The 13,678-nt window shown below is 39.2% G+C and overlaps 1 protein-coding gene across 6 annotated transcripts in view; it reads left to right on the top strand.

The window, feature by feature from the left end:
• Positions 1-13,678, top strand: part of APAF1 (apoptotic peptidase activating factor 1) — an 87,080-nt gene that overhangs the window by 52,193 nt on the left and 21,209 nt on the right. For 5 of the 6 annotated variants that reach the window (XR_002788123.2, XM_023559947.2, XM_023559951.2 and 2 more), the window contains 3 exons: positions 4,148-4,276; positions 8,000-8,125; positions 9,782-9,919. Coding sequence is in view for 5 of the 6 variants with exons in the window: in XM_023559947.2 (XP_023415715.2) it covers positions 4,148-4,276; positions 8,000-8,125; positions 9,782-9,919 (393 nt within the window). In the remaining variant the exon portion in view is untranslated. The remainder of the gene's footprint in view (positions 1-4,147; positions 4,277-7,999; positions 8,126-9,781; positions 9,920-13,678) is intronic. The other variant, XM_003405278.4, reaches the window with a different exon arrangement.

Raw genomic sequence — 13,678 nt, 5'->3', positions numbered from 1 at the left:
CCGACTGATGATATTGAGCTTTTCCATCGTCTCTTCCACAGATGTAGGAATACTACTATTTTATGTGTTGTTGACAGTTTCTTTTTCCCACTTAATTTTTTGTTCTGAGTATATATTGTCATTTCCTCTTATTTATTATTGTTGATTTTGTTTTTGCTGAGTCTTTATTTTTTTCTTTTATTTTGATGAGTAGGATTGTTAGTCTCCTTAGTGGTTACCTTAATATTTACCCCTATTTTTCTAAGTTGAAACCTAACTTTTATTTCTTTATATCGCCTTGACTTCCTCTCTGTATGAAAGATCTATGACTGCATTTTTTAGTCTCTCTTTATTGTTTTAATGTTTTCTTCTCTTTTGTAATGACATTGCTGTTTCCCTGTTCTGAGTGTTTTTTGAATCCTGATTAATTTTTGTGATTTTCCTATCTGGGTTGACATCTGGTTGCTCTGTCCTGTGTTCTAGCCATGGGTTGATATCTGATATCATTGATTTTCTAACCAGGAAGCTCTCTTTAGTATTTCCTGTAGTTTTGGTTTGGTTTTTACAAATTCCCTAAACTTCTGTTTATCTGGAAATGTCCTGATTTCGCCTTCATATTTGAGAGACAGTTTTACTGGATGTATGATTCTTGGCTGGCAATTTTTTCCTTCAGTGCTTTATCTAAGTCATCCCATTGCCTTCTTGCCTGCATGGTTTCTGCCGAGTAGTCTGAGCTTATTCTCATTGACTCTCCTTTGTAGGTTACTTTTCGTTTATCCCTAGCTGCTCTTAAAATTCTCTATCTTTGGTTTTGGCAAGTTTGATTATAATATGTCTTGAATTTCTTTTGAGATCTACCTTATGTGGAGTTCGATGAGCATCTTGGATAGATAGCTTCTTATCTTTCACAATATTGGAAGTTTTCTGCCAACAAATCTTCAACAATATTTTCTCTGTATATTCTGTTATCCCTCCCTGTTCTGGTACTCCAGTCACTTGAAGGCTATTTTCTCTTGATAGAGTCCCACATGATTCTTAGAGTTTCTTCATTTTTAAAATTCTTTCATCTGATTTTTCTTTGAATATCTTGGTGCCAAGTGTTTTATCTTCAGTCTCACTAATTCTGCCTTCCATTTCCTCAGTTCTGCTCCTCTGACTTTCTATTGAGTTATCTAATTCTGTAATTTTATCGTTAATCTTCTGAATTTCTGATTGCTCTCTCTCTATGGATTCTTGCAGCTTATTAAATTTTTCATCATATTCTTGAATAACATTTTTAATTTCTTCAACTGCATTATCTGTGTGTTCTTTGGCTTGTTCTGCATTTTGTCTGATCTCGTTCCTGATGTCTTGAAGAGTTCTTTATATTAATCTATTGTATTCTGCATCTGGTAATTCCAGGAATACACCTTCATCTGGAAGATTCCTTGATTCTTTGTTTTGAGAGCTTGTTGAAGCAATCACGATCTGCTTCTTTTTGTGATTTGATATTGACTGTTGCGTCCGAGCCATCTATAAATCAATGTATTAATTTATTTTATGTTTTCTTACTGTATCCTAGCTTCTTGCCTTGTTTTGTTTTGATATGCCCACATAGGCTGCTTTAGTGAGCTAGCTTGATTATTTTCACCTTTGAAGCTCTAACATCCTGTCACCAGATGAGGAGAGCTGTTACAAGGTATATGAACCTAGGAGTCCATTCACTTTTCTTGTATGGATTCAGCTCAGATGTCCAGGTAGTTGGTCATCAAGTATGTGGTACAGGCTCTGTCCTACAGCCTTACAGGGGCAGTCTTACAGGGACAGGTATCTGGTTGCAGCAGGGGGTCATGCTCTGAAGAAGGCAGGGGGCTGGCAACCATCCCCCGAAAATCTGTGAAGAAAGTGCGTCCCTGTTCCCTAGAGCACACAGGTGGGTGGGTTCTGCAGCTGGACCATGGGCACCCAATGCTTTTGGTTGTAAGGACAGGGAGGTAGTACTTATTCTTAGAACCCTGTCACGGGTGGCTAGGTGACATGGGTGGAGCCACCAGCCCTTGGGTTCCTGATGTGGGTAGGTGAGGACACTGTTTAATAGGCAAAGCGGTGTCAAACATCAAAAACCCACCCCTCCACTGCTCAGCTGAAACAGTTGCAATCTGCTGACAAGGGCCTGTTCTCCTGAAATGCGCCCACACAGGTCCATGCAGGAGTGAAAGGTATTCAAAACCCACAGACCGTTTGTGCCTGGACAGGAGCTGCTTTTGTCCTGAGCTCCCCAGTGTAGAGGAGCTGGCAGATTATCTTTTCCCCCAGTTGTGAATTTATTCCTTCTCCAAGGCTGGGAAAATGGCTCAGGACATGCAGCAGGACCTATTTCAGGCCCAGGGAAATCAACAGCCACTGAAGCTGGCTTGGGGGCTAGGGATGCGGTGAAATATACGCAAGTCCTTAGCTTTTGCCGAGAGTGCCGTTCTTCTCTGGTTCCAGAGGTGTGAGTAGGCTGTGTGACTCACTGTCTCTCCCTGAAGAAACCATGTCTGGAGCGCTACTACCAGCCCCACCGCAGTTGCTGCAGGGGTTCCTTTCTGAGGGTTCCTGTTGAGTCAGATCTGGCAACTCCTTGCTGCTTCTGAACCATCTGTCCCTCCTCTGCAGCTTGGTCTGTTTTCTAGCTTTGCTATTGATGTTCAAGGCTCCTAGCTTGTCATATATATAATCATTGCACTTCTTTTTTCTGGATCTTTGTCGTAAGAGAGACCACCGGAAGCATCTGACTACTCCATCATCTTATCCCTGCCACCCAGGATACTGCTATTTTAAAGAGCATAATAGGAATGTACAACATAGTTACATGAGAACTCACTGAGCCACTGTATATATATATATGATAATTATCTGGTAGTTATGACCCTTGGACCTTGGTTGATTATAGGTTTATACCACTTTAGCAGGAAACTAAGAAAAAAAAGACCTCCTTTTGTCTTAATTTTGTTAAGGACCGTAAGAACAGAAAAGAAACCACTGCATTTGGAGTATTTGGAGATTTTAAAAGACCTGTTCAAGCGAGAGAGAAAAATAATTTTATGTTCCATGAAATGCCTTCCTGTTTTCGGAGTCTGTAGACCAGCTTCCCATTTTACCACATTAAAATAGCTACCCTGAGGTCACCCTTACCTACGTGCAAATTCCGATTTCTTGCTTTTTGGCCTTTCCACCCTCCTTCTCATATTTCTTTCCAATTCCTTTGTGCTGTTAGCCTACCCCTATTGTTAGTTAGGCCTTTTTTTTTTTTTCTTTGCTACCCAAATGATTGGGACACCTGTCTATTCAGCATTTGCCAAGTTTTTTCTCTTACTTTTAGTCATGAATTTTTAAGATTGGCCTGTCCCGGGAAGCGTTTTAAGTATGATTTCCTGTCCGTTTTTGTTGCTTCCCCAACCTACCGCATCCTGTGCTGCTTACCATCTGTGTGTGCCCACAGGGCTGTGCTTTCACTGAACACCTTTATGGATCCCACTGGAAGCCTTTTTTTTCCTTCCTAAGGACTATGACTTGGTCTTAAATCCATATACTGTATAATGGTATAAATGTCTTACCATTTGGGAAAAATTTCAAGAGAGTATATTCAACCTTTAAACATCTTCCAGAAATTGAAATGAAGAGGCTTGAACTACTCAAAAATAGCTTTTTTTATTCAAAAGTGGGAAAATGATTGATTGTAATGGAGTAATTTGGTAGCTCTAGAAAGAAAAAGAAATAATTGAGCTATTTTCTTTTTAGGAAGCCTCTGGTCTTTATTATTTTGATCGTCTTCATTTATAAGTGCATTTTCTCTTTTGAATAAACAAGCATTAGGGAGAACTTGCTCTGTGTGTTAATTCTGCCAGTTCATTCATTGATTCACAAAGATTTTATTTCTCTCTTGGTGATCTTGAGAGATCGCCTGTGATGGATTTTCTTTTACAAAAATAAGGTTCAAGCTGTGTATGTATATTGAGCTGTATCATATTTATGACTGTCAGTAATTATGCTGATTATCAGTAATTGAAGTATTTGTTCAAATCTTACATTTTCCATTTGAAATGTGAGGAGATTCTTTTAAAAATAAGTTTAGAATCAGTTTGGGTATAGCTTATGCTTTAGAATATTTTACATTCATAGATATCTCTGTATTTTATGTTGACAGCTTTTTGACATTGATTCCAGTGGCCTATTGGCAGAAATCCCCACAGGACATCATAGTACCATCCAGTACTGTGACTTCTCTCCTCATAACCATTTGGCAGTGGTGACTTTGTCCCAGTACTGTGTGGAGGTGAGTAATCCAATGTACTCTGTGATGTCTGGGTTTCTAGAGGTCTAAGGATGGCAAAGAAAGGGCTGCCTAAATCATTGACTGCTGAGGATGCTCATTTGAGAAATGATAGAATATTTTCTTCAGAACCTACAGAACTTCATTAAACTATACAGCCAACTTTTTACTTTAACAGTGATTGAAGACTTGATTTGGCAGTGTGACAGGGAGTGACAGTACCGTTCACCAAGCATTTAGTGAATGCCTTGCAATGCTGGTGTCTGGGGAAGCAACAGAATGACCACTAGATTCCTGGGCAGAAACATGGCATCTCTTAAATAGTATAGGCACAGAGTCTGCTGGAAGAGAAATGATGAGAGATAAATCCAGTTCAGATTTCTTAGATCATTGAGAAGGATTAGATGGAAATTATATTTAGAATTTGTTAAGATAGGTTGTTCATTAGTAAGCGTTTATGAATAAAATGGCTTACAAATTACTTGCTTATGATTTTTCACTTACCTGATAGATTTTATATTCAGAGTCTGTGTCTAACTTATCCTGGAAGAATTTTGCCCAGTGAATTACTGTTCTGGTTGTTCAGAAAGCAATGAATTCCCTGATATTTTTTCTTTAAAGATAGTTTTTCCAAGCTTTCTTACTCTGCATTCCTTTAGGTCTTATCACTAGGTACTTTGAAGCCCCTTGAGATAACAGTTCCAAAGAAGATGGGTAGGGGTCTTTATCTAGAAAATAGGAACATTTACTTGGGTCACAGACTCCTCCTCAAGGGAACCTTGACTACTGCAAGAACTTTTTTAGTGTTCTGTGCATATTTCAGGTGTTTTTAGTGAGGTTGCCAACCTTGTCCTTTAACATGAAAGTGTAGGGGGAGAGTTGCTGAGGTATAACGGTTCAGCATAGAGGTACAGATAAGATGAGAATGAGGGGATGAGCTCTGTAGCCCCGTCCTAATTCTAAGTAAAACGTATACTTACAGTAATATCAGAGAACTTCCCACTGGAAGTGGAGACCCACCAAAACTAAACCCACAGCCGTTAAGTCTGTTCTGACCCATAGCAACCATATAGGACAGAGCAGAACTGCCCCATAGGATTCCCTAGACTGTAATCTTTATGGAAGCAGACTGCCACGTCTTTCTCCCACGCAGTGGCTGGTGGGTTTGAACTGCCAACCTTTTGGTTAGCAGCTGAGCGCTTTAACCACTATACCACCAGAGCTCTTGAAGCACAGACAATGAGTATTAAAAAGCTCATTGCTGTTCAGAACAGTGGGCAGAAGTAGGGTGCTGTGGGACAGAGGCTTGGCAGATTCAGATCTGCAAGGAGATCTCGAAACCTTACCTGTAAATCCTAAAGATCGGTGTGTCCCTGGGATTTTCCTCTCTGAGTTTTGTCAAGATTTTTTGGAGGAATGGAGGAGCAACAGAGCCCTGTGGCTCAGTGGTTAAGAGTTCAGCTGCTGACCAAAAGGTCGGCAGTTCAAATCCACTCCTTGGAAACCCCACGGGGCAGTTCTAGTCTGTCCTGTAGGCTCGCTTTGACTTGGAATCAACTAGATGGTAGTGGGTTTGGTTTTTGGTTTTGGTTTGAAAGAGCAACTCCCTTTTTGCCTCCAGCCTTTCCTGTCAGTTCTAAAATCCTTAGCCTCTGGTATCCTTAGAAAACTCCGAGAAATATCTTCGTTCTTGAAATGTCACCAAAAACTAGTTGCCGTTGAGTTGATTCCGACTCATGGCAACCCCATGTGTGTCAAAGTAGAACTGTGCTCCATAGGGTGTTCGGTGTCTGATTTTTCTGAAGTAGATTGCCAGGACATTCTTCCAAGATGCCTCTGGGTAGCTTCAAATCACCAACCTTTTGAACAGTAGCCAAATACTCAACCATTTATACCACACAGGGACTCCTAAACCAGTTGCTGTTGAGTCAGTTCTGACTCATGGTGACTCCACGTGTGTCAGAGTAGAACTGCTTTAAAGGGTTTTCAGTGGCTGATTTTTCAGAAGTACTTAGGCCTTTCTTCGGAGACACTTCTCAGTGGACTTGAGCTTCTAGCCTCTCTGTTAGCAGCTGAGGGTATTAACTGTTTCCACTACCATGTAGAGATTCTGTTTGGGAGGCTTTGAGTGACAAAAGATGAGGGAGAGGTGGGGAGAAGAAGGAGGGACGAGAGGGAAGGGCTTTCAAGGGATGTTTTCCAGTTGTGGAACCGCTTTCACTTCTGGCCTTTTAGCGCTCTGTGCCCCAGTTTAGACTGTAGAGATGCAGGAGATAAAATTTCATATAATTAGTTTGTAACCATAGGACTCACTGAATGAAAAAGTGTGAACAATTACTTGTTTTGTTCATCTAGTTCTGAAATCATAAAGTACATCTGTAATTCAAAGTGTAATGGGGGAACTCAGGCACATACGGTACTTCACTAGACCAGAATAAATTTGAGTAATTGCGACAGAACCCAGGACAAAGTACAGCCTGCCTGGTGGTAGACTTTGACAATTTGTAATAAGCATGAATAACAAGGAAAAATGTGTACATGTTACAATGAATGCATTCATTTATTATAGGGATTTTCAGTTGCTTGAAATAAGGATTAGATGACAGGATTAGTGGAAAATATGAATATGGAAGCTGCTTATGTTTATCCTGTTATTTTTTTGGATTGATTTTTTAAAATAAGTAAAGCATTTACATGATTCTGAAGTCAAGGCTTTATAAAGGATTATATTTAGAGAAGTCTCACTTTTATCGCTGTCGCTTCCGCTGTTTTTTCTTCCTCATAAACCAAACCCAAATCCACTGCTGTTGTCTGTTCTGACTCACAGTGACCCTATAGGACAGAGTAGAACTGTCCCATAGGGTTTCCAAAGCTGGAAATCTTTATGGAAACAGACTGTCACATCTTTATCCTGCAGAGTGGCTGGTGGGTTCGAACCACTGACCTTTTGGTTCGCAGTCGAGCGCTTTAACCACTGTGCCACCAGGGCTCCTTTCTCATAGGAAACCATTCTTTGGTTTTGGTTTAACCTTCCAATCTTTATTTTTGCACATATATGCAGATATCTATATATTTAGATATAGATATAGCTGCATGGATCTATATTTGTATGTCTGTATAATCACATAGTTGTATTTCCATCTCTTATATAAAAGATAGTACAGTATATATGGAGCCCTGGTGGCACAGTGGTTAAGAGTTCAGCTGCTAACCGAAAAGGTCAGCAGTTCAAATCCACCAGCCACTTCTTGGAAACCCTATGGGGCAGTTCTACTCCGTTCTACAGGGTCAATAATGAGTCGGAATTGACTCGACAGCAGTGGGTTTGATGTTTTTAGTTTTTATAATATATATACTCTTCTGCACTTTACTTTTTTTCTGTTAACATAATCTGAGAGATCACTTGTTAGTATATAGAGATTTTTCTCATTCCTTTGTATGACTGCATAGCATTTCATTGTGTAATCACATAGTTGTAATCACTGTAGTTTATTGAAACAGTTCTTTCTTGATGGTCATTTGGATTGTTTCTCTTTTTTTGTTTTTAAAAATAATGATATAATGAATAATCTTCTGTGTAAGTCATTTTGCGTTTTTGGTGTTGTCTTTTTGGGACTGTATTCCTAGAAAGTGGTATTGATAAGTCATTCTTGCTATTTTCAGTATTCTTGCTATATTCAAAATGTTTATGAATGTGATTTCCTATGTACTGTGTTTATTCTGTAGTTGTGGAATACAGACTCGTGTTTAAAAGTAGCTGACTGCAGAGGACATTTAAGTTGGGTTCATTCTGTGATGTTTTCTCCTGATGGTTCATCATTTTTGACATCTTCTGATGACCAGACAATCAGGGTGAGAAATAACTGAAATTTTCACTTTAACCATTTTCTAATAGTGAGTTAAATCTCCTACAAACTAAGAAATTGGTGGGCAGCATTGGGGGAATTAAAACAAATGCTGTGCTCATATTCACCTGGAAAAGTGCTATGTTATGGAATATAATAGTCTCATTCGTTGAGTACATGTTTCTTGAATATTTACCACGGGCCAGGTGCTGGAGAAGTCCATTGATAAAAATGCATTTTGGTTAATTTAAATATATTACATTTGATTCTTCAGAGTAATTTTTACTCTTTCCTCTACCTTGAATTCTCATATCCAGTTACTTGCCAATTCTAATAGATTCTGTCTTTGCATTGTCTAGCATTTATCTCTACGTTACTGCCCAAGTTCAGGCCCTCATCATTACCCGTTGCCTCTATTGTTGTATTAGTCTCTGCCACAAGTCTTTTTTGCCTTCTTTACTGTTCCACATGCTGTTTCCAAGATATTTCCCTAAAATATAATACAATCATGGTATTTTTGCCCCAAAACAGACAGGGGCTCCCTATTGCCTACATAACTAAATACATACTCCTGTCTACCATTTAAGCTTCTCTGTAGCACGGCCTCCTTGTGTTCCCTTTCTTTTTTCCAGTTTCCTATAAGCTACCTACGCTAGGCTGCTCACCATTTTCCCAAACATCCTATTGTTCCTTCTGTACTTTTGCTTATATGGTTTCTTATGTTCAGAATACCCTACTTCCTTGTATCTCTCCTTGTTGAAATCCCAGTGATCTACAAGGCCATCAGGCCTTCTGTGAAGCCTTTCCTAATGTTCCATTTGGGGTAATGTCTCAGTGTTTCTCTCCTTTAATGCCATATAACTCTGTGTCATTTTCTTATGGTACTCATCAAATTCTGCCTTGAATTTAATACAGTTTTAATTTAATCCTTAGCCCCAGTGTTCCACAGCTCATCCAACTTGTTCACACTTGCATCTTACTCATTGAGGGCAGGAACCCTGGTTGGTCCCTATAGCATCTAATACAGTGTTTTGTGCAAATCATAGCTAAAATTTTTTACATACTTACTGTATGTCAAACATTTGTGCAGCGTGCTCTGCATGTACTAATTTACTAATTATTGTAGTCCTTTTTATAGCTGAGGAAACAGGCACAGAAAGGTTAAGTTAGTGCTACTTAAAGTGCCGTTCTCAATGAGCTTGAGCCGTGATGTAAATTGGCACACTTCTTCCTTCATCGAGAAAGTCTCGTTAAAAAAAAAAAGCAAACCAATTATGTCACTAAACACACTGTAACACTGTAACAGTGTAGTTGGTTTACATGCTGGCACAGGCTTCTTATCTAGTTGTGGACTAGTATCAAACAGTTTGAGAATCAGTAGCAGGTCCTTAGCTTTCAGTAGTATTGGGTTAAGTAACCTGCCCAAAGTCACAACTTTAGGTAGAACTAAAATTCATACCGAGACATTTGGTCTCGAGAGCCCATAACTTAATACTAACTGCTTTTTACTGTAGAATATGTTGACAAATATTGAATTGTAATTTAATAATTGAAAAATTTCCAGCATTTTGATTTTGAAGTATGGTTTTGCATCTTGCTTCCAGACTAAGATTTGTCTTTGCATTATTTCAGAGAGTATTTGGATAACATGCAGTGCTCTTAGTTTCTTTATCTTAAACAGGTCTGGGAGACAAAGAAAGTATGTAAGAACTCTGCAGTAGTGTTAAAGCAAGAAGTAGATGTTGTGTTTCAAGAGAATGAAGTGATGGTTCTTGCAGTTGACAATATAAAACGTCTACAAGTGAGTATTTTTAGAAAACAGTTGGAAAAATTGTTTTGGTTGAAACTCACAATTCATAGTCTTCTTTTGGACTTGGGATCACACATAATTAGTATCTTACAGGTAGCCAGTAGATGTTGTTAAATAAATATATGGGTCTTGAGCTGAGGCTCAGATAAGCCAGTGTTTAGAATTAAATTAAATCATACTTCACGTCACCTCATTCTTCTCTTGTTGACATCTGTGATCACATCCCTTGCCTTGCATACAGTCTAGGAATACTGTGAGAACCAACTTGGACTTTTTCCATAATAGTGTTTTAGACATATGTGATGGATGTGCGAAGGGGATGAGCATACCAATGTAGGCCTTACTATAATAAAGTCTTTGAAAGAACAAAAAGGACAAATGAGGAAGGAGCCTGACCCATTGGTCCTGAAGTGGAAGGAGGTGGGCTTCGCATACTGAATAACACCTGTTCATTCATGCATTTACTCACGTATCTGCTCAATAAATATTCGTTGAATGCTTATTATGTTCTCTGAGAAGGAAAGAATTATGTGGTAAAACTGAAAAACTGCATCACTTACAGATCTAAACAGCTCTACTCTAAACATCCCCACCCTCCATGCACAGAGTGTGACACATAAGGGGAAGGCATTTCCTGACTGGCTGAAGAGAAAGGGGCCTCAGAGATCCATTGGCAGAGGAATGATATGTAGCAGGTCTAAGCGGTAGTAACTGAGAGAACAGGTGCCATGAGAAGCTTTGGAGTTCAAGAGCAGGTTTGCAGCACTGTGTTGGTGGTCTGAGTAAAGTGTTTTCTGTACGGAGGTCTGGTGCAGTTGGCATTAACGTGATAGAGAAGTTCTGAAAGTGTTGATAGCGGTCTAGGTAGTGGCAGCAGGAGAAAGCAAATACCTCATGAAGAGTTGACGGTCAAATACAAGGTAACTGCTTTCACGTGGACATTTGTGCAGCGTGCTCTACATGTACTAATTTACTAATTATCACAGTCCTTTTTATAGCTGAGGAAACAGGCACAGAAAGGTTAAGTCAGTGCTACTTAAAGTGCCGTTCTCAATGAGCTTGAGCCATGATGCAAATCAACACACTTCTTCCTTTGTCAAGAAAGTCTTGTTAAAAAAAAAACAACTATGTCACAGCCGAGCAGTGGACCATCGTAGGAAGTGTCACCATGGTAGAGCTGAGTGACAGTGACCTGTGGCTGAGATGGGTGGTAAGAGCAGCAAGAGAAGAAAGGTAGGGTCAGTGTGGCTTTTATATGGCTACTGAGACATTTCTTCTTGCTCTGAGGACTCTGAGAGTTATAGGAATTAGGAAGGGTAGAAACCTTGTGATAGGTGAGGACTAATGATCGTGTGCACACTTTTCTCTGAATAAATGTGTTGTTTTAGGACCGTTCATTAGCTTTTTAAGACCATGAGTACAACTTGTTGCCTTGTTTCTCAGGTGGGTTTATAGAAGTGCCTGGTATTTCTGGGAAAATCTTTGTGCAGTGATAATGTGATTTTAGGAGCCCTGGTGGTGCAGTGGTTAAAGTGCTTAGGTGCTAGCCAAAAGATTGGTGGTTCGAGCCCACTGGCCTCTCCATGGGAGAAGACATGGAGATCTGCTTCCACAAAGATTTACAGCCTTGAAAACCCTATGGGGCAGTTCTGCTCTGTCCTGTAGAGTCGCTATGAGTCGGAATTTACTCAGCGGCCATGGGTTTGGTTTGGTTTTGGTTGTTTTTGGTTTAGTGTGATCTTAATGTGGAAACCCTGGTGGCGTAGTGGTTAAGTGCTGCTAACTAAAAAAAAAAAAGTAGTGGTTAACGGCTGCTAACCAGAAGGTTGGCAGTTCAAATTCACCAGGTGCTCCTTGGAAACTCTATGAGCAGTTCTGCTCTGCCCTATAGGGTCACTATGAGTCTGAATCAACTCAGCGGCAGTGGGTTTGGTTTTTGGTTTTATGGAACCTTTGCATTTGATTTTTCTTGATTTGGTTAATGGAAGATAGGGAGCAAGAACATGTGTGAAAGAATGAGATGAGATGCTAAAGAGGAGCTAGAGAGAAGAGAAACAGAAGAATAAAGAGAGAGCATGTACACGGAAGGTACTGAGAGAGAGCAAGAACTTGAAACAGACTGGCAGCGAGTAGGACAAAGCCTAACAAGTTGTAAGGCTGCAAAGCTCAGCTTGTTTAGTGGAGAGAACAGTGACTTTTCACACAGGATACCCAGGTTCAAGTTCAAACTTTATCATCAACTTTGTTTTTAGTTCTGTATGTTGAGTAAATGGCATCATTTCTTTGAGCCTCAGTTTTTTTGTTCTTGTTTTTTTTTTAACCTGTAGGGTCCTTTTCATCTTTAGTAGTCTGTGAGCTGGTTATGGGGTTAATTCAGGAGACAGATATCAGGGAGTAAATTGTCTGTGGTGTATGGGGACTCCTCCTTCTCTATTGTGTAGTTAGAGCCAAGCTGTAAGACACCCCAAACATAACTTATTTTATATTTTACAAGTTTTACTATTGTCCTGTATATGTTGATTGGGAGATCCAAATGCCTTGTATTTGTAGAATGAACTGGAATATGGAATTGAATGTGAGTTCCTCATTACTGGGTTTAGCAAACTGGTTCTTCCACTTAGTTCCATGGCAGTTTTCTTGCCATGTTCAGTATCCTCATGCTTTTATTTCTTTTATTAAATTTGCACAACCTTTCTCCAACAGTTGTCATAACTGTGAAACTTAAAAAAGAAGTCATCTGAGTATAAAAGTATCATTTTCTTCTGTCATTGGTTGTGGAAGAGGCTAGAGGATCGTTGAGCTGCCAAATAGTAATTCCATTTCTGTGAACAAAACCCCTCATGTGTCTGTCAATTTGTCCTACTCGGGGGGCTTGCAGGTTACTGTCATGCCGGAAGCTATGCCACCAGTATTCAAATACCAGCAGGATCACCCATGGCAGGCAGGTTTTGGCTGAGCTTCTAGACTAAGACAGACTAGGAAGAAGGTATCTAGAAATTTACAAAGGTATCTGGAAATTGACTTTTGAGAGAAAGAAGCTATTTGGCTTTTAGTAGTTCAGCCTTCATTTTGAACGTCTAATAGATTGGAACATGTTAGGCAAAATATTGTAAAGTAAAAGGTACTTGTGATTGATTAACTGTATAATTTTTGTACCTGAAACAAAGGTTACTGTTTATTTCATGTTGAAAATTAATTCAAGATGTTTAGGTTATAACATGAAGTTATGGAGAGGTATCTGATGATTGCTTTAAGCTTCAGCAGTATTTTTGCAGGTCACATATTTGAGTTTAGTGATAAAGCACCTTTTATTTGTAGAATTAAAAAAAATAATCAGCATTGTACAGATTATGAAACAGGGTAATCTTAGTTTAAGCATTACAAATTCAGCAGTCCAAATTAAGTTTATGGGTACTTCTCCAAAACTCCCCCACCCTCAAAAGAAAAAGAGAAAGAATCTTAATTTACACTGTTTCGTGAATAATTTGGAAGGTATAAAACCCATTTTAATTTGATTTTGTCTTTTTGTGGAATGTCTATTTCAGTCCTGTTTCACCAACCCTCCTTGAAAAATATCAACAGTGTTTTTTTAACAAATGATAGCCCTATTAAAATGGGCTTTGTAAAGAAATGGAAAACAGGGTGTGAAGCTAGCTATGAGATTACAAATCAGATGGATGTGTCTCAGGTGGTGGGCATGGCAGCTGCTTTTTAAACCTTTTAAAGCTCATTTTATTTTTATGAAAATGT

Source organism: Loxodonta africana, chromosome 4 (assembly GCF_030014295.1).
Source record: "Loxodonta africana isolate mLoxAfr1 chromosome 4, mLoxAfr1.hap2, whole genome shotgun sequence".
Taxonomy (NCBI): Eukaryota; Metazoa; Chordata; class Mammalia; order Proboscidea; family Elephantidae; genus Loxodonta; species Loxodonta africana.
This window is presented reverse-complemented; position numbering and strand designations above follow the sequence as displayed.